The 25123-nt window shown below is 25.1% G+C and overlaps 1 protein-coding gene across 1 annotated transcript; it reads right to left on the bottom strand.

Moving 5' to 3' along the window:
- Window positions 1-1304: 1304 nt before the first annotated feature.
- On the bottom strand, window positions 1305-24746 carry LOC129972899 (sialin-like). Its single transcript, XM_056087207.1, has 11 exons — window positions 24558-24746; window positions 22345-22826; window positions 21471-21664; window positions 19311-19544; window positions 18259-18442; window positions 15010-15137; window positions 13649-13798; window positions 12933-13065; window positions 9058-9213; window positions 6501-6586; window positions 1305-2953 (listed from the first exon to the last, which is right to left on the bottom strand). Exons 2-11 carry the CDS (start codon window positions 22412-22414, stop codon window positions 2777-2779), a joined length of 1512 nt encoding a protein of 503 aa, XP_055943182.1. The 5' UTR covers window positions 22415-22826; window positions 24558-24746; the 3' UTR covers window positions 1305-2776.
- Window positions 24747-25123: the final 377 nt, after the last annotated feature.

Here is a 25123-nt window from a genome sequence, read left to right on the forward strand (position 1 = left end):
ACATAATTCTATATTCTAGGATGTACTATTTATCAGTTTTTAAGAAAATATGTAATTAAGAATTATTTGATTTAAAGTGAATATGGAAAATGTACTTTAGCATTTTACAAATTAAAAAGAAATACCAGTGAATAAATAGATTTTTAATTTGCCATTAATGTATAGATCTATCTGAATGAACCTGTTTTATGCAGTTGTTGAAGCTAACCCATTTCAAATTACTTTTCAATTTTATATTCCATTTTTCCTGCTTCTTAAAATAGCATATGTATCGTTAAATATATATATATTTAAGAACCCATGATTTGTGATCATTTTGTCTAAATAATCTATTTGATGTTTTTTTTTTTTTTTTTGCTATAAAATTATTAGAAAATAAGAGAATGGATTTTGTTTCCCCCTCACTCTACTTAATGTTAAATTTTATGAAAATCATATCTGCTTCTTGAAAATAACATACGGTTATCTGTTTTCTTTATATATATATATGTATGTATGTGTGCGTGTTTCAATTTTATACTTTTTGTTCACAATGCAAAGATTTTTCATAGCTTATTATATACTTATTTCTTAGTGCAATTATTTTTTGCATCAAATGTTGAAACTGACATCTAAATTTGACAGTTTCTAACCAAATTAACATGATCAAGAATATATTCTTGAAAAGTATTGTTTTACAAATGCTTAGCAACTTCAAACAATTAGCAATCATTACAAGGGCATTAAGTTTTATACATAATTTTTAAGCTTTTAACATATATAATTTTTTTTTTTTTTTTTACAATGTGATTGATTACTAACAGATAAATTATAAGTGTCCATTTAGATTGCAAAAGAGTATATCTCACTCATTCGAATGTACCTTACAAGAATTGGTTGCACCTTACAAGAATTGTGAAACACTGATTTGGAGTACAGAAAGAAAATGAAACTACAATTACAGAAATTTTCTAATTAAATAATGAACATATTTCTTCATTCAGTACAGAATTTTAAAAAGCTTATCAACTGCATTTAATGTTGGTAATGAAATATTTATGGTCTGATTGCTGAAAACAATTTCTTTTTTACAAGGTTATGTTTATCTTATTTTTTTTATTATTGAGGGGAAAAAATGCATAATTCAATTTCTTTTCAATTGGTGAATTCTATGATTACATGTATAGTTTTTGAGAAAGTTATACATTACATAAATCTAGATATGATAAAAAAGAAGAAATGAACAAATGCATTGCATTTCACAAAATAAAACTTTTTAAAAACAACACTTTCTGACAAAAAAAAAATGCATAATTTTATAATAAATTTTTTTTGAATTGATGTGAAATAAGAAGCATTTCATAATCCATAAAAACAAAGCTGCCAATTAGCAAAATGAATTTTGACAATTATTAACATTTCGATATATTGGTAATAATTATATAAAACGCCTTGCTAAATATGAAGCACTGTAGCTTCAACAAAATCATGTTGAATTAGATTATTTATAACAGTATATAAAAATATATCTTATTAGTTGCATAATTTAATAACAGGTTATCAACTAGGCAGCTGTATTCAGATGAATTATATTAGCATGGTTACCAAATAAATCGATGAAAAGACAAATTCTGACTTAATATTATCCTATTCGTTTCATTTTATTCACTTGGTGTTCACTAACAATGTTAATAACTTAAGTATCTACTTAAATATAATTGTGCATAAAATATGAATACAGTACAGATAAAAGTCATTATTAATATAAAAGATTTTCACAAAGTTAATAAAATAAATCATTAACATGCTGATATGTAAAATAAATAGACCAATTTGTTGAAAAGGAAAACTTGTACACATTGCTTAGAACCACAAAATATCGAAATGCACCACAGCCTGACTTGTAAACAAATTTACAAAAAAGAAAATTTAATACTATATTTTTTACTTGAATAAAATAGACTAAAAATAATAAAAACAATCAAATTTAAAAAAATGAATGTCTATTTTGATGAATAACTCAATATTAACATTACATTCTCCAGAATAAATAATTTGTAGTTCAGCAATTAGAAACTACTTACTAAAGTATTTCAGATTGCATGTACTTTGCTAGGTAATAAAGTGAAGGGCAATTACATTGTTTCCAAAAAAGCATTAAAAGTCTTCCATCATAGTTTCAATAAGTATTTAATTATTAACTTTAAATCTGACTGGTAATGATTTTGTAAATGCTGCATGTATCAACAATGAACTATCAATCTAATTTGCAGCTGAACTTTTTACAACTATTAGGAGAAAATGAGGAAGCAACCATGTATTAGGAGCTATTATAAGGAGTCTAATAGAGAAGTAATTTGAACTGAGGTAGTAAAAGCCATAGTATTTTGAAAGATGTAAAGGATTTATTACTTGCATATAATGAATTGCCAAAATCAAATCATTAATAACATGTATAACAGACTACTTATATTACTGTAATAAGTTTGGAAAAATACAGCATTAAATTTGTGCATCTTTTAACAATTACTTTTATATATAAAAAGTAACTATATTCTAAAATTACACAATTATGATAATAAAAATAAAATGATAAAAGTATGATGCAACTGATTTAAAATATATGCATGGTAATTGTTGCTATTGTTTTTTCACACAAGTTGAAACACATCTTGAGAACATGAACTTGTTGAAGTAAATAATTTATGGTGTAAAACTATCAATAATATCAAATTATTTAAAAATATTACATATAAATGATATGCATTTAAATACATACAGTTGACATAGCTTCTGTTTATTTTAAATCTACATCATTTATTTTGTCTTCCTTTTCTGTTACAGATAACTCTGGTTCTATATTTAATCCCCATTTCTGTGATTTAGCAGAACCAAATAAAACAAACAGAAGTCCAGTAACTATATAAACAGCTACTGCAATCATGAAAATTATTCTCCATTGATTTAATGTTTCCTGAAATTAAATAAATGTGTTTGACATGAGGTTAAATTAATATTCATTATTATACATAAAACTAATAATGAACTTTAATAAAATAAAGTTAGACAAAACAGTATAGAAAGTAATCATTAAAACTAATGATTAAACTAAACATAGTTATTTTTTGAAAAAAATGTCATCAAACTAATTTTATTTCTGAGCATATAAACAATCGTAATCAAATTCACTATTAAGTCACATAAAGTATTCCTCCAAGTTGAAAATATTTTTTTTTTTCCCTTGTATACCTTTTATCTGTTTAAACTCAACTAGGATATGAAATTTTATTTATTGTGGATAGTATAGGTAAAAAGTTGTCTAATTCTATTTAGAGAGAGGCACATTATTTTTCTTGCAATTCACGAGAAAGAAAGCATGGCTTGTTTGGATATGTAACTCAAGCTTATAACAAGAAATTGCTTATAATTGAGAAAGAAATAAACTAAAACTTTGTCAAGATTTATTATATATCTACATTTGTATTCATATTTCAAATTGTTGGTTGATTTTCCCCCAAAAAAATTCTGACAAAGAATGAATCATTAAACTTTTATCCAGAAAGAATCTAATATTGACTAAACAGATATCAACATAAAAATATTTGAAAAATGGAGAAAAAGAAAGAAAGTGTTATAGTTTTTAAGCCTTCATGAACAATGAAACAACATGAACATGAATGAACAATGAATTTTCGTAACAATGAAAGTCTTCAAACAACCAGTAACTAACTTTTTTATGTCCTGTTCTAAAAATGGACAGTCTACAGAAGACATCCTGTCTGCCATATAGGACCTTTTTTGCATATTCATGCTCTAATACAAAATTGTTCATTTCAATAGCCTGTTTAATAGTATCTACATCTTTTAGACACCAGTTCCCAAAGAATTCTTAAGAAATTTCACATTTTTTAAAGATTTCTTCTTTTGAATTTTAGAATAAATAATACTCAATAAAAATAAAAAAGAGATTGAAAATTCCATGCAGGCTACAACTATTTACATTTATTAACAAAGTTTAACATTAAGTTTTTTGAAATCCATTATCCAATAAATTGGAACTTTTCAATTTATTGATAGATTTCTCCATCCAGACAGATAAAATATTTCTCAAATCATTTTTTTTTTTTTTTTTTTTTTGTAAAACACAAAGGTTTTGTAAAATATCATAAATTGTGGAGTGGCCTATTAAAATTAAAACCACATATCACTTCAATCTCTTTGTTGTATCTATTCCAAAACAGAAAGTGTAAATTCACTTGCCTTGCTTCAAGCATTAGACAATATATATTAAAATCAACCAGATTCTTCAATAGAACCTTTTGAATGTTTAGGACAATGGCAAATATAAATGCATCTTTAGAAGAACTATATGAATAACAATTCTCATATTTCCAAAACCATTTCAGTTGTACATCTAAAATATAGTTATGCTTTCAACTGAACCTATTGAAGATTCATCTCCTGAGTAATAATACTGTTTGTTGCACCCCTTTCGCTTTTCTTCCAATTACATAGGAAAAATTGGTGATTGATAACATCAAAACTCTTTTTCTGTTGATAGAATTCCCGCAGCAAAGTCAATAGTCCAGACAAATATCTATGAAAAGTGGGTCGGGGGGGGGGAGATACATAATAGCTTTTTTTATTAGTTGAGTTGGCTCCTGAAAATAGACCTGGATTAGGAATGGGGTGTAAAAGTTGGAACATCGATTTTCTGTCATTAGATAAAAGGCTATTAATCTGAAACAAAAATTTTGAATTGAAAAGCTATAAATATTATAAAGCCTTATACAATGAGCTATCAAATGTTAATTATCTATGGAATAATTTTAATAACTTAAATTTGGAAATATATATTTTTTTGCAAGGAATTTTAACAATTCCAATTAAAGATGTTTTAAATAAATTAAAATGTAAAATTTTAGATTGATATGTATTTTTCAAAAATTCAGCTAAAAAAATCCTATTAAAAAATTTTGGTCTATGATTTTGGATAGTATAATAATTTTTGAAAAAAGTGGCAAAAATAAAATTAAAGAAAGAATCCTAATGTCGACTGATTTTCGAAAAATGAAAACGTTTTGAAAACCCAAGATCGATGATCATCAGGAAATGTGTTTAGACTTCACAACTGGGACAAAATGCTAATTTCAATTTTCAACTTTTTTTAATTGACTATTATAATGCCATCTGAAATAGTACAACTGTTTTAGAATATGACTTTTTCTTTTTTTGAAGGGGAATCCTCAAATTGAAAAAATTGATTGCAGATTTCGCTTCTTTTTCAAGAACTTAACGAAATACCAAATACTTTACTGCTGGTACAGAGAAATAAAATCCAAGAAGTTTTCAAGAACCATAGAAACCCTATAGTCCTTAAGTGAAAATTATCTAAATATCCTGAGCTACCTATAACATTATTATGAAATGAAACCACAGAGAAAATAAATGCCCTTCCCCAATCTGATCTCTTACAGAATACATAAAAATTATTTATCAGTTTTGCATTATCAATTTTAAACATTAATACAAGTACAAACCTTATAAAGAATGTTTTATTATTTTAATAATTTTTGACATTTAGTAGAATTAAAGTCGAAGCATGTTAATTGCAAACAATTCAGTTCATCATTTAATTGTACAATTTGACTTTGAAACCATGAATATGGTAGATTTCTACAGAATCCTCTGTATAATTGAAAGTGAAATCTAACTGTAAAGTTTGCTTATTTCATTTTTGTAGAATGAAAGTAAAATACTTCAGATAATCAAAATCTTCCAGTAGTGTGTGCTTAATCAACCTTCTTCAGTTAGAAAAAGAACACTACCAGTTTTTTTTAATTTCTTCAATTAATATCAGATGGAGTAATCAAAATGATTATTTTTTTTATGGTCTTCTGAAACTACACTGTATAGTGATAAGAAACTTTTTTGGGGTTAGGGAACAGTGTACACATTGCATCCATTGGGAACTCGTCATTTTTAAGATTTGATACTCACATTATCAAGGACACAGTGAACAATTTAAAAGAATTCCTAGCTAAATTCAATAAATTTCATGAACTACTTGTCTTTTTATAGATCTTCATTTAAACAAGTTAAATCAAAGATGAAAATTAAATGAAGCAGCTTCAAAAAATAAATAATTAAAAATTAACACATAATTTCTAATATAATAGCATTCTTAAGAAATAGTGCCACCTCCCTCACTCATTTGAATTCAAATAAAAGCTTACAAAAAAAATTACATTAATCTACATTCACATTTTGAAATTCAAGAAAATAAAACTTTTTTCCCCCATTTTGAAAAATAAAAATGATAAATAAAATAACTAAAATTAATTAATACCGCAAGTTATCAAGCATAATATAATTCAAATATAAATCTGTTTTATCAAAAAAACATCCTCTTTTTAGCTCATTAACTTACAACACAGTTAAAGTTTAAAAAGAGATGAATATTAAAAAATAAATATCTATAGTAATTTTCACAAGCATTTTCCTTCATTTCAAAAACTTACATTGTTTTCTGTTAATAATCCGATAACTTTAGGTCCAATGAATCCAGCAGTAGTAGCTAAACCATTAGACAATCCCATTAATGTCCCTAAATAAATATATATATATTTGAAATTGAAAACTATAACAATATGAATTTGAAATCCAATATATCTATAGATATAAACAATTCAAAAATGAAGTTTAAATTAAATATTTATAATATCATGCAGTTGAAAACAAAACTAAGAGATTAACTTTAAAATGTGAAATTATTATATGATTATTATAGAGAATAGTATTTCCTCCATTGGTGTCAATGAAAAATTGATATTTATAGAATACAAAATAACAAAATTCAGTTATGAAAGTAATTCATTACTCCCTCTGCTAATTTTAAACTTTTGAGCACTTTTTTATTATTTATTTATTTATTTTCCCAAATCAAGAAAAGGAAAAAATTAAGTCTGAGCTAACTTGGTATAGATAGCTGACCATGCATTTATTATTATTATTATAGGTACAACTGCAATTTTTCTTAAAGGAAAATGGCAAATTAAACTACCATATGACATTTCTTGAACAAGCATGATTAATTTTTTTCAATGTTACTGGTATGTACTGAGAAAGCGAGAAGATAGAAAGCGATGGAAACAATTATTCTTTGTCTGCCCCAATGATAAAAGCCATCTTGGATGTAGCTTCTTTCAGTTATATTTTGCAATTTAAAATAGATATTCTTAGAGACACTGCACCTCCAATATATTTAATATGTAATGTAAGACAAATGAAAGTAGTGTTTCATACATTCTGTAATAAATAATAGCAGAATTTTTTGAAAAATTAGACTTTACATTTTGGAAAAAGAAAAACAGCAAATAGGATTCACAAAGCTGATTATCACTAATAATCAGCCACATATTAATGCAAACTTAATTGCACTAGTCAGCTATTAGAAAATGTCCAACTTAAAAAAAAGAAATAAAATTCAAATGAGCTCCGATAGTATATTACCAAAAAAAAAATTCTTCTTTAAGAAGTAAGTATATTAGTTAGATATCTACTTAGCAAGCATACTCCATGAAATGTGTTTCAAGGTTATGATAATACTATTAAAAGATCATAATATCAATCATGTTAATAATATTATCATAAGAATATCAAAACAATTATAGCTATATGGTCTTAAAAGACAATACTTTGCAACTACAAATGACAATTGCTACAAACTAATAATTTTACATTCTAATTAAATGCTGTAGAAGAATGTAGAATGTAAAAATCAGTGGATGTTGAAGTAACGAGTATCCAAGCTCAGTAAAATCTCTATATATCATAAAATTCCAAAATTTTATAACGAGCCAATCCTTGAAGTGTTAATCAATGGATAAAAGCTGAGACTGAACAATTATTTCATTACTGACAAGGACATTATAACCAAAACTTAACAATATTAATAAAGTACAATCAAAAGAAAGAGTAACTAATGAATTTTAAAAAGCTCAATGCAAACACAATGTTAAGTTAAAATTTCTCAACATGTATACTTGATGAACTGTATGACAGAAACATGAATACTGGCATGTTAATATGTCAAAAGGATCATATAGCATGAAATTTTTTCTCCAAAAAACAGTTTTTCTTAAGAGGATCTAATGTTATATATATATATATATATATATATATATAACCAATCTTAAGTAAGAAAAAGTTTGAAAACGAAACTAAAATGAAAACGAAACAAAACAGTTTCGAAATCGCAACTAAAATTTATAACCTATTTAAACTAAAACCAAAAAAGAACTTCATAGTAATTAGAGAGCGCAATTGCAGCTACTTCTAAAACACAGATGAATTGATACAAAAGTATTAGAATCAAGTTAATAGGAAAAACAAAAAATCAAATAAAAATTAAACCAAAAAAATTATAAAAAATATAAGAAAAGAATCCGGCCTGAAGTCTTCAGGACTTCAGGCCGGATTCTTTTCTTATATTTTTTATAATTTTTTTGGTTTAATTTTTATTTGATTTTTTGTTTTTCCTATTAACTTGATTCTAATACTTTTGTATATATATATATATATTGGTGTATTGAAATTGACACTGAAAAGACATTGCTTTTATATACTATTCATATATATGAAAAAGGGCACATTAGTCCTTTTTGATCAAAATAGAATATTTGTTGAAATGTTTTATCAGAAATACACTTTACATTAAATTTCTTTGATTAATAAATTGAATATACTAATTCAGTTTTAAATTTTCATGATCTATTTAATTTCGTAAAAATTTTATTAAGTTAGATAATGTTCAATAAAAACAAGATTAGCACAATGAACAATCCTTTAAATAAACATAAACAAACCTCAATACTAGCGTGAATACCCTTTATTCCTCTGTCATTTATTTTCATAATAAACCAGAAATTAGATAAAATTAGTTATTTAAACCCACTTATTACTACATAAAAATTGGGAGGAAAAACTTTGTAAGATGAAATTCAGTTAATATAAATCTACACAAAGATACAATGGTTATTTTTAAGAATTAATAGCATTTTTGTTTCTCAACATTACCAGCAAAATGTGGAGACATGTCAACATGTGTAACCATGAAACCAGAATAAGTACATCCATTGAATCCCAAGGCAAGAGTAAGGAAAACAACACTCCAAACATAATCACATCCAACTAAAATAACACCAACTAAACAAATAGCTGGGCCAAAAAATCCTGCAAATATCAAATTAATATTTTTATAAAATATCCAATACTCTACAAATCATTTTAATATTTTAATCAACAGATTTTTATTTATGTATTTTTTTTATTCAGCATCCATTATTTATATAAACCAAATATGAACAATTCTTGAAAACCAAACATAGCTTGTTTCTTCTTATTATGTAACTATTCAAATATCTAAATTTATTCATTAGGAACTCTTATTTTTGTAATATTTGCTGTAAACAATATTTTCTAAAAATTGAAAAAAAAAAAAAAAGATATAAATAAAATGGAAAGACACTTGATATAAAATGAAACATTTCCCTCAAATCATCTTTAAAAAAAATACTATGTTATCATCAGCTATCTATTTATAGTGAAGTATAAAGTAGAAAAATACATCACGTTTTTCTCAAAAAATTTAAAGAAAAACATTGTTTCAAATATATTTTATTAAATTTAATTATATTTATTTTTTTAATAAGTCTAATATTTTTTGAGAATTAAAATTTAAAAAACAAACATTCAAAGTTGTTAGAATTTTTGCTAATAATTTCTGACTTATGCATTAATTTTATCTTAGAAATTACTGGTTGGTTTACAAGAAATTAATGTTTTCGAATAAAATTTTGCTTTGATAATAGAAGAGTTAGCTTCCAATATATTTACTAAATAACTCCCAAATAATGCCATTTCACATTCATTTGGACTCAAGACCATTACATGTTTGACTATTGTTATATTAGTTAAAAAGGAATTTGAGATTAAAATGCTATAGAAATTTAGATATTATTTCAAAATGATGACAAGATCATAATCACATCATCATTTTCAAATGCTTCCTCATGAATTTATTTAGGGACTATTATATAGCTCAAGAGTAATTATTCATTCTGATTCACAAAGAGTACATTATAGCAATTGCCTTTTATCTATAGTTTAAAATTCAACTTTCAACATAAAATTGCTCGAAAATGTTTCAAAAAATGCAGCCACAACTCACACAGCAAAAGCTTCCATAAGTGTTTCTCAAATTCAAACATCTCATTGAATAATTTGTCATTTTAATGAATGACCATGATCTCTTCAGTTGCCAGAATATTTCAAGCATATATATATATATATATATATATATATATATATATATATATATATATATTAATAATTAAATGTGGTTCAGATCACACAAATATGAAGAAAAACTTCAACAATAGAATAAGTGGAAACCTCTCTGAAATCAAATTCATAAAATAGACGAACAACTGCTAAGAAGACTGGGACCAAATTTTAACAATAGTACCAAAAATAAATTCATTAAATAGCCATCATTTGAATGAAACTATTCTCAAACATTTGAAACTAATGCTTTATATTGGTTATTTATATAATAAATATATATTATATTTACAATAATTTAACATAAAAAATTTCTTTAAAAGTAGTCAATTTTCAATAAATTACTAAGTACATATATACAATATTAAAAAATAAGCATTAAACATTAAAAAAAATTCTTTAAACCTAAAATGTGAATAAAATGGTAAAATAAATAAAAAAAACTTTCCTATTAAACTCTCCAAAATATAAATTAATAAACAGCAGAGATTGTATTATTGATATATATTATTGATAGCATAAAAAAAATTGAAAATAGCATATCAAGGATAGACTATTGCAAGTAAGTGCAAATAAGTATTATATTTTATATTGCCACATGAAATTTGGTTTTATAAAGTGAAATTAATGCACAAATATTTTGATTTTAACTTTTCCAAACATGTTAGTTTATTTCCTGAACTATTTATATAAAAATATTTAATGCATGATGCTTCAATTTTTAAACCTCCTAATGAAGAAAGTAAAATTTTTAAAGTTTCAAACCACTATTTCATTAAGAAGTATTAAAACCGAACCATGATGCTGGTTTTTTTAATGATTTATCAGTTTGTGCAAAAGTCAGGTTTAAAAGTGTAAAATTCAGTTTTGGGTCAACTATACTAAAACAAATGGCTGCAGATTAAAAATGTGAAAATTGAAACATTTTTTTAATTATACATGATGAAAAGTAAAAATTTATGGAATATGTAACACTTAGTACTTTAAAAAAGATTAAAAAATTTAACATGATCAAAAAGTGTTCATGACATAATCAAAACAATAGAATATAACAATGGACGTGAATCAAATCGATAAAACAGATAACTTCAATAAAGAAACACAATTAAGAAGGAAAAGAAAGCAATTGTTTAATTCTTTTCAATGAATTTTTGGAGGATATATAATTTTGTTACACATGAGATATACAGTCCCTAGACATAGACTTTTTTTTTTATTGTTATCAGCACTAAATGTATCTTTGCCATTCTGAGCCACCATACATTAAATACGGTGATATAAATGACTCAGGAAATAAATCATTATGCTTGAAAAAGTGTCCAAAGTGTACAGTGTACAATGAATGACAAAACTGCACTGTAATGTATGGATAAAATTTGCAAGGCATTTTGCATGAAATTATTATTTACGTTATTTAATAATATCTAAAAATAATGCTATTCCAATTTTTTGAATATGCCTAAATTTGAAATAGGCTTTAACAAGAAATTAAATGAACTATAAAAAAAATATTTTTCTATCATTGTTATTTCGAACGGAAATATTTATTACAATTTTTGTTTTTCTATTTGTATATATTTCCCAGCATTGTAAAAAAATTTCTATCCAATTTTAAAATAAAATAAATATTTAAATTAATAATATAGTTAAGCATCTCCACAGTAATTATCCTCCTTTCCAGGCAAAACTGGTTGTTTAGAGAAATAAGCCACTAATGAGATTTTTTTTGTTCGCTTTCTTTTTGAAAAAATGTACTTATTAAAATAAGCTCTCATTCACTATTTTTAATAAAGTGATTTGGAGAGGGGAGTGAAGTACCTTAATAGATTTTTTTAATAATACAATTTATGTTAGCTTGAGTCTTCAATTTTATTTTCTTTTTAATTGAAAAAGTTAATCTATGAATAATTATTTGTTATAGAGGAATAGGCATCATCATCAGTTTTTCCTGGAACTTATCAAATTAAGGATTTATGATTTATTCTCTTCTACAAGTGGAAGTTTCAATTAACTTTCTTAGATATTTTCCATTATCATACAGACTCAATAGTTCTATGTTCAGACCCAACGTCAGAAAAATACACTTGGACATCATTCAAAGATCAAAAGGCTATGCTTTTGGTAAAAATAATTTCCTTTACTATGTTAATAATAATAATTGTGATAAAGGGAGAAGTTCAGTTTACTCACAACAATGAGGAATGGACAGTAAATTTTGATTTGATTTCCAGAGTTATCTTTAAGTGTATTTTTTGCAGCCTTTTCTTTCCAACTCTTTCATTTAATGAAAGACCTAGAGCCAGTGAGATTAAAAGAATGAATTTGATTGAAATTGAATAGGCATCCATTCCTGCAAGTTGTAGGACTCTGGGTGCCATTCATACAAAAAATTCATTGTCAAACAAAAGTGGCTGCTGAGATGGATGATCATTTGGCTTTACTATACAATAAAATCTCTATTAAATAAAGGAAATGCAAATAAATACATTTATTCCCTTATTTCATTTCCAGTTCACAGCTTTTGAAAACAAGCAATAAATTTATTTATAATTTCAAACATAAGACTTGAATACAAACATGTAACTTTGAAAATTAAGGGTTAAACTTACCAATACCATTACAAACTTTCCGTATTGTATTTATTGAATATTTATCTTTCTTTCTGATATTATCTGCCATATAGCTTACAATCCAACCAACTATTGCATACATTAAATGTGGCACAGCAGATAAAAAGCCATTCTAAAAGTAAAATAAATCACAGTTAATTTCATTAAAATACAATACTTTTGATATATATATATATATATATTACAAAAGAAAGATAATTACTTGATAAAATTAAATATATTTTAAATTAATAAATGAAAAAATAACTACCCATATAATTTTAATAATAAAAGTTTAATAGTATAATAAAAATTATTATAATAATACATTCCATAGTTAAAATATACAGCAGAATCAGGCAACTAAATCCGCTACATCTTTATTAGGGAAGCTAGAGAGACCAATTTTTGGGACTAAAAATTGGCTTGTTGTTGGCAATAAAGTTTATAATAAAAAAATAACTTTGTTCTCTAAATCTGCTTAGAAATTCAAGAAAAAAAGTTATTTTTTATTAAAAACTTTTTTGCCAACAACAAGCCAATTTTTAGTCCCAAAAATTGGTATCTGTAGTTTCTCTAACAAACATGTAGAAAGTGTATCAGAACTGAAAAGTCCCCCCTCCCTTCCCCAATTTCTGAGGATAACATATTTCTAAAATTTTGATATATATATTAATTATTTGTTAAAATATTCAGTAAAAAAATTTGAACATTACACTTTCAATATTGAAATGCAAAATAGAACTTAGGTATGATGGAAGTTCAGTTAAAAATATATAAAATCCCCAGTTTTGTCCAAAATGTGTAATCATAAGAATCCAAACAGGCACAGATGTGAGGATAGATTTCCATGGTATTGGTAGAGCCTGGAATAAAAAAAATTGAGTAAATGAAAAACTACAATAAAATAAACTTACAATTACATTATAAATACAAAAAAGTTTCATATAAATAGTATAATAGTAAAAAATTAGTCTGACATGCAAATGCAATAGGTAATCTAGATACATAAAAATGGTATAGAAGAAGAAACAATAATGGAATTATCTTCTTTTGGGTAATAATACTTGTCCAGTTTAAATTGATTATGCCTATGTTATATATGAACGATAAAGAAATACAACCAATCTTTAACTCTAGTAGTAACTTACATACTGGATATTTAAATATTCAAAATCGATTGGTCAGGTTTGAATATGCAATAGTAGTCAATGAACACTCACTGTTTACAATTAATAATGTTATGAAATGACTTATCAAATTAAATTAGACAAGTAATACTGTTTAAAGGAAGGTCATTTTGCCATACTTGCAAATAGAAATGCATGATTATATGACTTTGTACTATTGCTGCTCTACACTTAATGTATTATGTCAGTATGTCCAGATGTACATTATTTAATTTAGATTCTTTTCAAGTACCATGTATACAAAAAGCTTCAACAATAAATAAAAAAATTAAGCTTTGAATCTCTAATACAAAATATTGTAACATGATGTTTCATCCTCGATTCATCACATTCATTTTATTTTTAAGTTTTTCTTTAACCAAAAAGCAGCAATAAAATGAATATATATATACATATATCACTATTTTGTTATTGCATAATCCAGTATACTAAAACAATGGGGAAGGTAAATATTTTAAATACATTTAAAAATAGGTTAAAATCAGAAAAGGGAAAAATATATGGGAATAAAATTGTTATAAACTGAAAAGCCTTGATTCCTTCATTTTAAAGCAATGATTAATGTGCAATAATATGTTCTAAAGTTTTAATGCAAAAATTTTACAACTGATTAATTTTTAATTAAAAATCTACTTGAAATTTGAAAAAAAATCTTTTTATAATGATTCTCCACACACACAAGGATAATATTACACACCAAATTTGATAGCTTTAGGTCCAATAGTTTGTCCTGTGCTTTGAAAATTTTTTTCATCATGCATATTACATAACACAATTTACAAATAGTATGCCAGCTTATATACTAAAATTATATGTCATATATTATATGTTTAAAAAGATGAGAATTCTTTTCAGAAAGATATGTATCCACTTAGGGAATTATCTACCTCATTTCTACTTGTTTCTTTGCCTGTTTGAATTAATATGAGTTCTGCTTTTGATATATGTGGATGTTTCTCAGGCATTTCATGGATAAACAAAGCCCAAAAAATAAACCAAAAACAACCGAGAGCTCCTAAAAAAAAGTATAATGATACATTTAGAACAGGCAAGAAATACATTCAGCTGGGGGAGGAGGAAGATTTTATGTTTCCATCAATAAAGAAGAAATTCTTTAAAAATATATATACTTTATATTTCACAAAATTAACAAAATATCAGTAATTTAGAATAAAAAGCAAAGTTTAAATTTAGCAATTGTATAGTGTACCTCTCTTGAAATAATAAATTGTTTGCAGATACCAGTGATAAAAACAATAGTCAATCTTTTTCTTTTTTTAAACTACAGTAACAAAAACTTAAATTTTTAAGCTATGGCAAAAAACTTTTATTATTAAAAGGATATAAACATTTTTAACTACATAAATAAATCATATTATTGCAATTTTGGGTAAACAATAAAATATTATAATTTGAGATAAAAATAAAATTCTCCTTTTATTGACAATCTTTTATAACATGTTTAAATAATATATATATAATTAAATTACAGATTTAAATAATAAAAATCATTTATTAAAACATTTATCTGTAAAATATATTATAAATTTCTTGCTTGTTGTAACGTGTTTAAAAAAATTAAATTAAGATTAGGATAAAAGAAATTAAGAGTAAAAATATAAAGAAATATACATGAAAAAATATTAATAAATTTGGAAATCAAACTTCAGTGTTGTAGTCACCTTATAAAATATTAAAAGAAATAATTCCTTCCAAAATGTCTTACTTTTGTTCAGCAATCAGGGGTGTTTGTGGGACCCCAAAAAATCCCCTGAAACTTTTACGGACTTACTACCGGCATTTTGGAGTTTCGAGAAGGGGGGGGGGGAAGAAATGAAAAATTACAATTATGAAGTATTGAATGACCTAATTATAAAAGTTCAATGAATTACTTTTTTTGCAAAATTAATAACCATAAATTTTCAAACATATAAACTACTACATTTTATGCAAATATTTTAAATTACCTAAATTAATTCTTTTAAAAAAATTATCTAATTTCTGCTGCTTTTTTTTTATTTTCTGATGTTTGTGGGCTTGTCTTTCTTATGTGGTGAACTTCATAATTGCAGGAAGGTTGACTTTTATTTTCCTCATTTACAGTTGAAGAAATTTCCTCGAGAACTGCACATGCAGAGGTAGAAGCAGTTTGCTTTTCTGCTAATGTAGAAGGTTTTTCAGAGACTTTTATAGGTGACTCATCTGAAATACATGTTTTTAAGTCCTCTTGATATGTTTTCCAACTTCTGTTCATATTCAGTAAGAGATCTTTGTGAATTGGATCAGTCATTGGATTTTTTGAGCCATATTTTTCACATGAGGTTTCTTTAGAAGCCATTAAATCATATTTAATAGTCTGCACTGCATCTAGGGAATCAATCTTAAGAGAGGTTCTATAGTCAGTGACAAGTGTATCCATTAAGTTGAATGCACTTTCTACTAATGGGCCATGGAAGCAGCTAAGGCAGGCTTTGACCAATTTAGCCAATGTAGGATACTTATAATCATTTGTGAAATCATCTTTTAAATTAAAAACTTTAGACCAATATTTATCAATTGTACACTTGACTTGATTTCCACTTTCATCAGATGTGTAGAGCATTTCTTTTTTGATATCAATATCACTCTGGTATAACCTTATTTCAGCTTCTACTTTTGACTTTTCATTATCACTAAAAATATGGGACATAAAAGATGATAATTTTTCAAAAGCTAATATTGTACTGGTTTTACCTCTTAGCTCTGGATCTAATGCTGTAAAACTAATTAGATATGAATTTTTAAGGGGTAATTTCTGTTTCATATGCTGAAATTTCTAAATGAAATTCTCTTGCGTACATAAATAAAAAAATATTTCAATAAGCGAAACGAAAAATTTACACGTGCATCAATAAATGAAACGAAAATTTTACACAGCTGAGAAAAAAAAGTTGCGAAGCAATCAATGACAAATAGCTAATACGGCGAAAAATCCCCCTTCTCTACTTATTGGCGCCACGCCAGGAGAGATAAGACCTTTGAACCCAGAGTCACGTTATCGCACATCTGGTCGAACGAAGTCTCCCCCTTTTTTTTCTGCCGCGCCTACTTGCCGAAAAGAATCCCGAAGAGAATGTCCGAGAACCGGGGGAATGAGTCATAACTCGCAATAAGGAAAGAACAAAAAAAGAAAAGAAGTTTTTTTCCCCCTTTTCACGCATTATCACTGCCTTTGGAGAAAGAAAGGAAAAGTTTTCACCACACACACTGACCTTGCGTTTTCTGCTTTAAAAGCAAACAAAATTACCCAGATCAAAATAAATAATTCATTATTATTCCTACTTCCTTTTGAACGACGATCCCCGGAAATTCCGGGGATCGAAGTTCAAAATCCCCGGAATTCCGGGTTTCCCCGGAGCACAAACACCCCTGAGCAATTAAACTGCAAAACTTTTATTAAACCATGTCCCTTTTATAAATAACAAAACAAAGTATTAAAAAAATTTATAAGTTGCTAAATTAATCATTAAGAAACAAATATCAACTTTTTATCTTCTCAAACCGTGCTCAAAGTGATAAATTAAAATGAACTGAACTTGAATATAAACAGAGTGAAGTATATAAAATAAAGACTGTTGTCTCCTGAAAAGCCAAAACATTGCAGTTAATGATTATCAAAGTACTTGAGAGTTTGAATATTGATACTTAAATGATGTTTGCTTGCTAGAGTTTGAGATGAAAAAAAAGAGCAAATTAATGTTCGGTTGCTAGAGTTTTCAAAAATTTTAAATGAATTAGTACATCATAGAATTATTTAACATTATGTACATATCTGATGCTCGATTAAGTTGACAGCAACTGCTGCTAAACATAACACTTAACACCATATGTGACCAAACACATTAACAGCAAGCAAACTGAAGGAAAATCATGCATTTTTGCCAGATATGGTGTATGTATTTGGTACATTTCAGTTACTATTAAGTAAATAATGTATTGATTATCTCAAGATTTAGAAAAAAGAAATCAAAAATATTTTTATAAATTATATAAAAAAAATATTTTTAAATGCAAAATTAAAGACAAGAAAAGTTATTTTTAAAACAGTCTGGGAAACACAAGAAAATTTATAAAGAGTAAAAAAAAAAAAAACTAACCGAAAACATAGAAAACAGAAGGCCAGCCTCCAAATCGATCAGAGTAACAAAGCTCTCCAGAAATAGGCATTGCAATAACAGTGCCTATTTGTGTTCCACTATAAATTATGGTAGTGAAAATACTTCTTTCATATTTTGGTAACCAGGTACCAAGCATGCAATGTAAAGCAGGAAGTACAACACCCTATAAAAAACAGAAATATATAAAAAATTATATATATATATATATATATATATATATATATATATAGATAGATAGATTCAGGATGTGTAGCACTGGTTTCAATATGCACTTCAAATTATTACATTATTTTTTTTTCTTCTTTTTTTTAAAGAAAACTTGAAATAAAAGAGTGTGTTGGTTGGTGTAAAGTGAAAATAAATTGAGAGAAAATTTCTACAGTCCATTTCACGCTTCTGTGTTTTTCAGATTTAAAAGCAATTATTTCCTAAAAACCATTATATTTGAGAATCTTGTATACAAATTAATACATGTGAAGAAATTATCAAACATAAGTTAATACATTTCTTAAAAATTTTAAAAGAATAATACATATTATTTACATAAATATAAATAAATGCTACTAAGAGGAAATTTTTAATTATAAATTTGGGTGCAAAATATTTATTAGGGCAGCTAAAATTACTATATATGTAGGAAAGAAAGATAACTTCTAAAAAAGGTCCAGTGTTTTTTCTTTTTTTTTCTCTTTTTGATTTTATCATAACAAAGATAAAGAAAACATAATGAATCTTAATATATAAACAGTCATTTAAAGAAATTGGTGTAAACAATAACTGAACTCACATTCCGAAAAATAAATAGTTCTTTTTAATAGTAAATAATAGATTCTTCTCTGATGCTTTCCCTTAATAAACACAGGACTGGCTTGGCCATTACACACATATCAGCATATGCAATTATAATTTAAAAGATTAAACTTTTCTTGAAAGCATTTTTTTTTTTCATTCATAAAAAAAATGCACTTTAAAAAAAATTCCAAAGTTTAAGGAAAAAACATTTTTTAAAAAAATTTTAGTTCAATACTCACTTCACAAAGTCCTTCAAAGACTCTTAATGCAATCAGAGCTTTAATATCCCATCTAGCGGCAACAGGAGTAAGCATTGTAAGTACTGAAGTGCAAAATATGCCTAACCCGACAAGCCATTTTCCACCAAATCTTTCAGCTAATCTACCACCAGGAATCTGCATTAATACATAGCCATAGAAAAAACCTCCCACAATATTAGATTGCACATCAGGTGTCCAATTAAATTCACCTTCCTAAAATATGCAAAATGAAAAGATACAATGTATCCCAAAGCAATAAATAATATGTATGAAAGTGTAAAATAAATTAAGAACTACATGCAAGTTGCTTAAAATTAAAAGAGGCTCTTCTTTAATATCTCGGCTATACAGTGATCATATATCCTAAAGAAATTAGGGTGTAATTAAATCTGAAGAATTAAATTGAAAGTTAGTAGACACTCATATTTAGTTATTATAAAATTTATGTTGCCAATTTCCTAATACTTAAAATATTTGATTTTTTAATACTAATATTTGATTTTTTTTAAAAGGAGTTATTTAAAAAGTATTTAAGTTATTTAAAGTATTTAGATAAAAATTTAAAATTAAATAGCAAAGAGATAAATTTTTAACACACAGGTAATTTGCTCTTGGAAAACATTTCAATTTCAAGAATTATTCTATTTTACTTTTAAAAGTGTATTTATCTGTTGATTAAACCACAAAACCAGGAGTTTTCAACATTATAAGATCCACCATAATATTTCATTTTAAAACAGTAATTTTAATCCATAAATTAGAAACAAATTTATATTGCAAAAATAAAAATAAAAACATTAAATATATATCTGTCATTTTCTTCCCAATATGCCACTGTTTTCATTCACTTTATCTATATTAGACTGCTTCTGATTTTTGTTTTATTTTTAGTTAAATATTTTTTTTTTTTTTCCTAATGTATAAAAGTGGAATAAATGAATGATTTTCAAATATACTTTATTCACTGAAATGAGATTTAAAAAAAGGTCAATTAATACTTTTCTGTAAAAAAAAAAAATTAAAAAAAAAACTTTTTTAGCAGAAAATAAAATTTTTTTATTTTCTGCTAAAAAGAAGTTTAAAAAATGAAGACATTTCATTACACTATAGGCTATACCAAAAGACTAAAAATGATCAAATTTCCTTAATTTTCTTGTAGTTGGAGTTATAATATGAAAAGTAAGATATTCTAAGAATTTAACCATCTGCCACTAATAAATTATATAAGATGGCTAAATAATAATTTTTAACAATACCAAATTGGAAATTTATGAATTTATTTATATAATAATTTATAAAATATATTAGGAAAAAATATATAATATATTAGAAATTAGTAATATAAAAATTAGTAACAATATATAATATATTAGAAATTATAATATATTATAAAATATATCAGAAAATTTATAAAATATATAAGGAAATTTATAAAATATATTACAGATAAGCTATTGTTGAGTTAACCCTTTAAAGGGCCTTTTTTTTCTAGTCATAGTATGTTAAAATATTTTGAAGCTTGAAATTAGAACAAGAAAAGGGATTCATTTAGCTTATTAGATAAATTTAATTTGATTAATTAATTAATTTGGTTAATTAATAATTAAGTATAAATCAAGACACATCATTTTGTGTGAGAAAAAGAACTGAAGTACCTTAGTTTCTGTTTTACTAAAAAAAATTGTCAGAACTTATGCTAACCTACAAAATTTCATACAAAGATTGATAAATTTGGTGGGAAGCATACTTTCCATGGCCCTAGAAAGGGTTAAACTTACAAAAACTGATATAACTTACTTTACTTAAAACCTACATATATATATATATATATATATATATATATATATATATATATATATATATATATATATATATATATAAAGAGAATAAAAAAATATTTTAAAAGTTGTTCTTTATATGTTTGTAGCAGTAAAATTAAAATCAATTTTGAAACAATAACAAAAAATTGTAAGTAAAATTTAAATATAATTAATTATACAGTATAAATATGATTAAACAGTACTTACACAAAAATAATTAAACAGCACAATAATTAATTGTACTATATAATTAAAATTTAAATAGTATAGTTAAAATTTTCAAAAATAAAGTAGGGATTTTTTTTATTTATTTTTTTACCTTTACAATTTCAGTACTATTTGAATGTGAAGGGCCACTACATTCATGAGAGGCATGTTTACCATAGGCAGCAGTATCATTTATCATTGATACCATTGCCACACTTAGATTCACTCTCAAGGCTGCTACATTGCAACATCCAAAAAATCCAAGCACAGCTAGAACATAGCGTGCAGGTATCCTGTCTAAACATTCTACAAGAAAATATAAAATTATTTCTTAAAAATTTAATGATGAATCAAGATCTAAATACTATTTTCTTTTAAAAAATTATATATATTCTTTTCAGTACTTAATATTATAGATACAGTAAAAATATTATAGCAAAATACATCGCTATATAAAATTACTATTGCTTCAACATTCATTCTATTACCACAAGAAAACTTACAGTAGTTAGATTTCTTTAAAATAAGTTTGAGAGCCAATATGTTAAGATGCTTGTCATCTACAGAATGTCTACCCAGATTAATATCCAATTTTAAATCAATATATTTAAGCTTTTAATTTTAGATAGTAAGGATATTATCTAAACCATCACTATATCTCCAAGTTTTCACACCAATAAGCTGTCCATTCACTGAAAAAAAAATCTATTTACACTGAAATTTACACCTCAGATATCTTATTTCAACTATTCCATATTATTTCCTTTTTTTAATTTAAATTTTTTAATTTTAAAATAAGTTTAAACAAAAATTATAAAAAAAATTCTTACATACATTTTTTGTAAATTTCAAATGGAATTTATAAATTGTTCAAAATATTTTAATTATTATTAGCATTTTCGTGTTTTTAAAAATTGCAGAGGTACTTGTGAAAAAGAGTAATAAATGTGATTAAATTTTTAAAAAATTGCAAGAAATTAACTTACTTCTCCATGCACTTTGAGGAGATACTAAACCTGTTTTGTCATTCGTATCTATATCAAAATTTAAAGTCATGTTTGCCCTTTTTCTAATAAGAGGTGTATCATTATTTTCCAAAGCGGGAAAGCAATTATCAATATATGTTGATTAAATACATCTATAGCATCTCTAACATCAAAGTTCGGATATTTCTCCATTGTTTTTATCAGATTATGATAAATGCTCAAAAGTATCATTAACACTTGCTTAACAATCTGTTAAGCGAGAACAAAGCCTCGTGAAAATATTCCCTCCTATCCGCCGCCGTGAAGAATCTCGCCAAGCAAATCTTTTGTTTTTATTTTCACAATGAACCGCCACCGATGACGTCAAAAAACCAGTTCGCTGGCATGAGAGAAAGGATTCCGCCTGTGTTATTGAACGCAATTCACCTGCAGAATTCAGTGGCAAACTCAACTCCGCATTGCTCTCAACTGCATATCTGCATCTGTGGAGGAGCGGGAGAAAAAAAATAACATCATAAAAAATACTTAACATACTTAATACTTAACGACTTTTCTAATCATTTATTAAATTTGTAATTGATTTTCGTAAAAATGTAGATAAAATATAAGCAAAAACGATTCTTTTCCATTTTGTTCTAACACACACAAAAAAAAATTGAAATTAATTAATTTCATAAAATCAATATTAAATAAAAAAAATTCAAAATTATAAATTTTTGCATGAGTATTTGAATAACATTAAAAGTACCTACTGAATAATATCGCAATTTGAATGTAAAATAACAAGGAATTTAAATATGTCAAGAAGATGACAATATATAAAAATAAACATCTGAATAGTAAAACACGTAAATCACTGACTAGTTTACAAAATATATTTTGTTCTAAAAGTTAAATAATTAATAAGTATCTGCAAATATTAGATTAAATTGAAGTTAAATTTCTGCATACAATTTTTTTTTATAAATACTAATAAAAATTTCTGCTCATTCAAAAAAAAGTATTCTTTTTTTAATACACTTAATTATAAAACAGTAATCAAAGAGGGACGATAAATGGAAAATTCACAATTAATTTCAACCAGAATTAAGGGAAGAATGGACTTTGAAATAAAAAACATAACAAAAATATGAAATGTACTTATTGCTTTATTACCAAAATATATACTTATATGCATCTAAAATAGAATTCTAAAAAATATTTTTTTATAAAATGAATATTTGAAGGTCATAGCTTAAGTTTAATAATCTTTTCTCTAAACGATGTACTAATTAGATTTAAATATCTTGAATTGTTCTAAATGTCTCAAATTTTCAGAAAATTACTTAAAATTTATAACGAAGATTTCAGTTAAATATTAAAGAAGAACTAAGTATACATTTTATGTTTTGAGTTCTTTTAGATAGTTAAAAGTAATTTTTCTTCAGCAAAATTCCAAAGTCTTATGAAAATTCAGAATGGGTCCATATATATTTTTAAAAAGTTAACTTGTATTTGGAATTACAGAATCATGTCCACTTTTGTCCTAAATAAATTGATGTAGAATAATAAGGTGAAATCAATTAATATTTTTTTGTTTTAAAGAGTTTTTTTTAAAGATATTCGAAATATTTATATTTTAATTTACATTTAAGCATAAAAGCATAAAAAATTCATTACTCTAAATGAATAATTCGCAGAAATATTTAATAGTCCACTGCCCTCTTAAATACAAAATTCAAACAGAAAAAAAAAATCAAATTTTAATAATGGGTATGTAATAATATACTTATAGTTATCTGTACATATTTAGTAAATGTTAAATTGAAGAAAAAAGCATAATTAGTTTTTATGACAAATTAGTTATCAAAATTAAAAATGTTTTTTCTATTGTAAGTACAAATTATAAATAAAATAAATTCAAAAGATTAAAAGCAAATAAATAAATAAAATACAAACTAAAAAGACTTTTAATTTCTCAATATGCATTTTTTTTAAATTTTAAATACATTTTATAGATATATTAAATTCAGAAGTCGAATTATAATAAAATGTCTTTTGATTATAATAATATATAATAATAATAAATGAAGTATAAAATTCATATTAGCTATAAGAAATTTTCAAAAGCAATTTTCTAAAATTATAAGTAAGATAAAGATAGATCACTTTAGGTAAAAAAAAGGTCAGAGATTCTGATTAAATACAAAATCAAATAAAGGCTTATAACTTACATAGAAGAGGTAGACACTATCGTTCACACGTTGAACAAAGTCCTATATCGAAAAGTCATTCTATTGATTGTAGTGTTATATCGTTCCCAGATGATTCTATTAAATTTCAGAGTAAAACTGCAACTCTCTGCTGAAATTTTAGATCGGAACTTATAGTAATTAAGAAGAGCTGTCTTTTACCGATTGCATGCATGATTCAGTTTCTTCAGAAATTTGAATTTTAGCTTCCACAATTTAAAATATATGCTTGCAAAATCATTTAAACTATATTGTGGCACAATTTGACCAGTAAATGAAGGTGAAATTAAAGAACTACTTATAACAATACTTTTCATCTATCATTTAAACGATAATCCTACAAAACTAGTGATAGTAGAGGCACAAAGATTAATTTAAGATAAATGAATGATAAAAATTATTTTTCAATGGTTAAATTATGTAAAATTTTTATAAGGTAAATTTTAAGATATCTTTTTTTAAAGTTTTATATATTTCCTATACTAAGTAGTTTAGAATGCACATAATCTCATGTAGAATGCAATACTAGCACAAAACTACAATTAGTG

Source organism: Argiope bruennichi, chromosome 6 (assembly GCF_947563725.1).
Source record: "Argiope bruennichi chromosome 6, qqArgBrue1.1, whole genome shotgun sequence".
Lineage (NCBI taxonomy): Eukaryota > Metazoa > Arthropoda > Arachnida > Araneae > Araneidae > Argiope > Argiope bruennichi.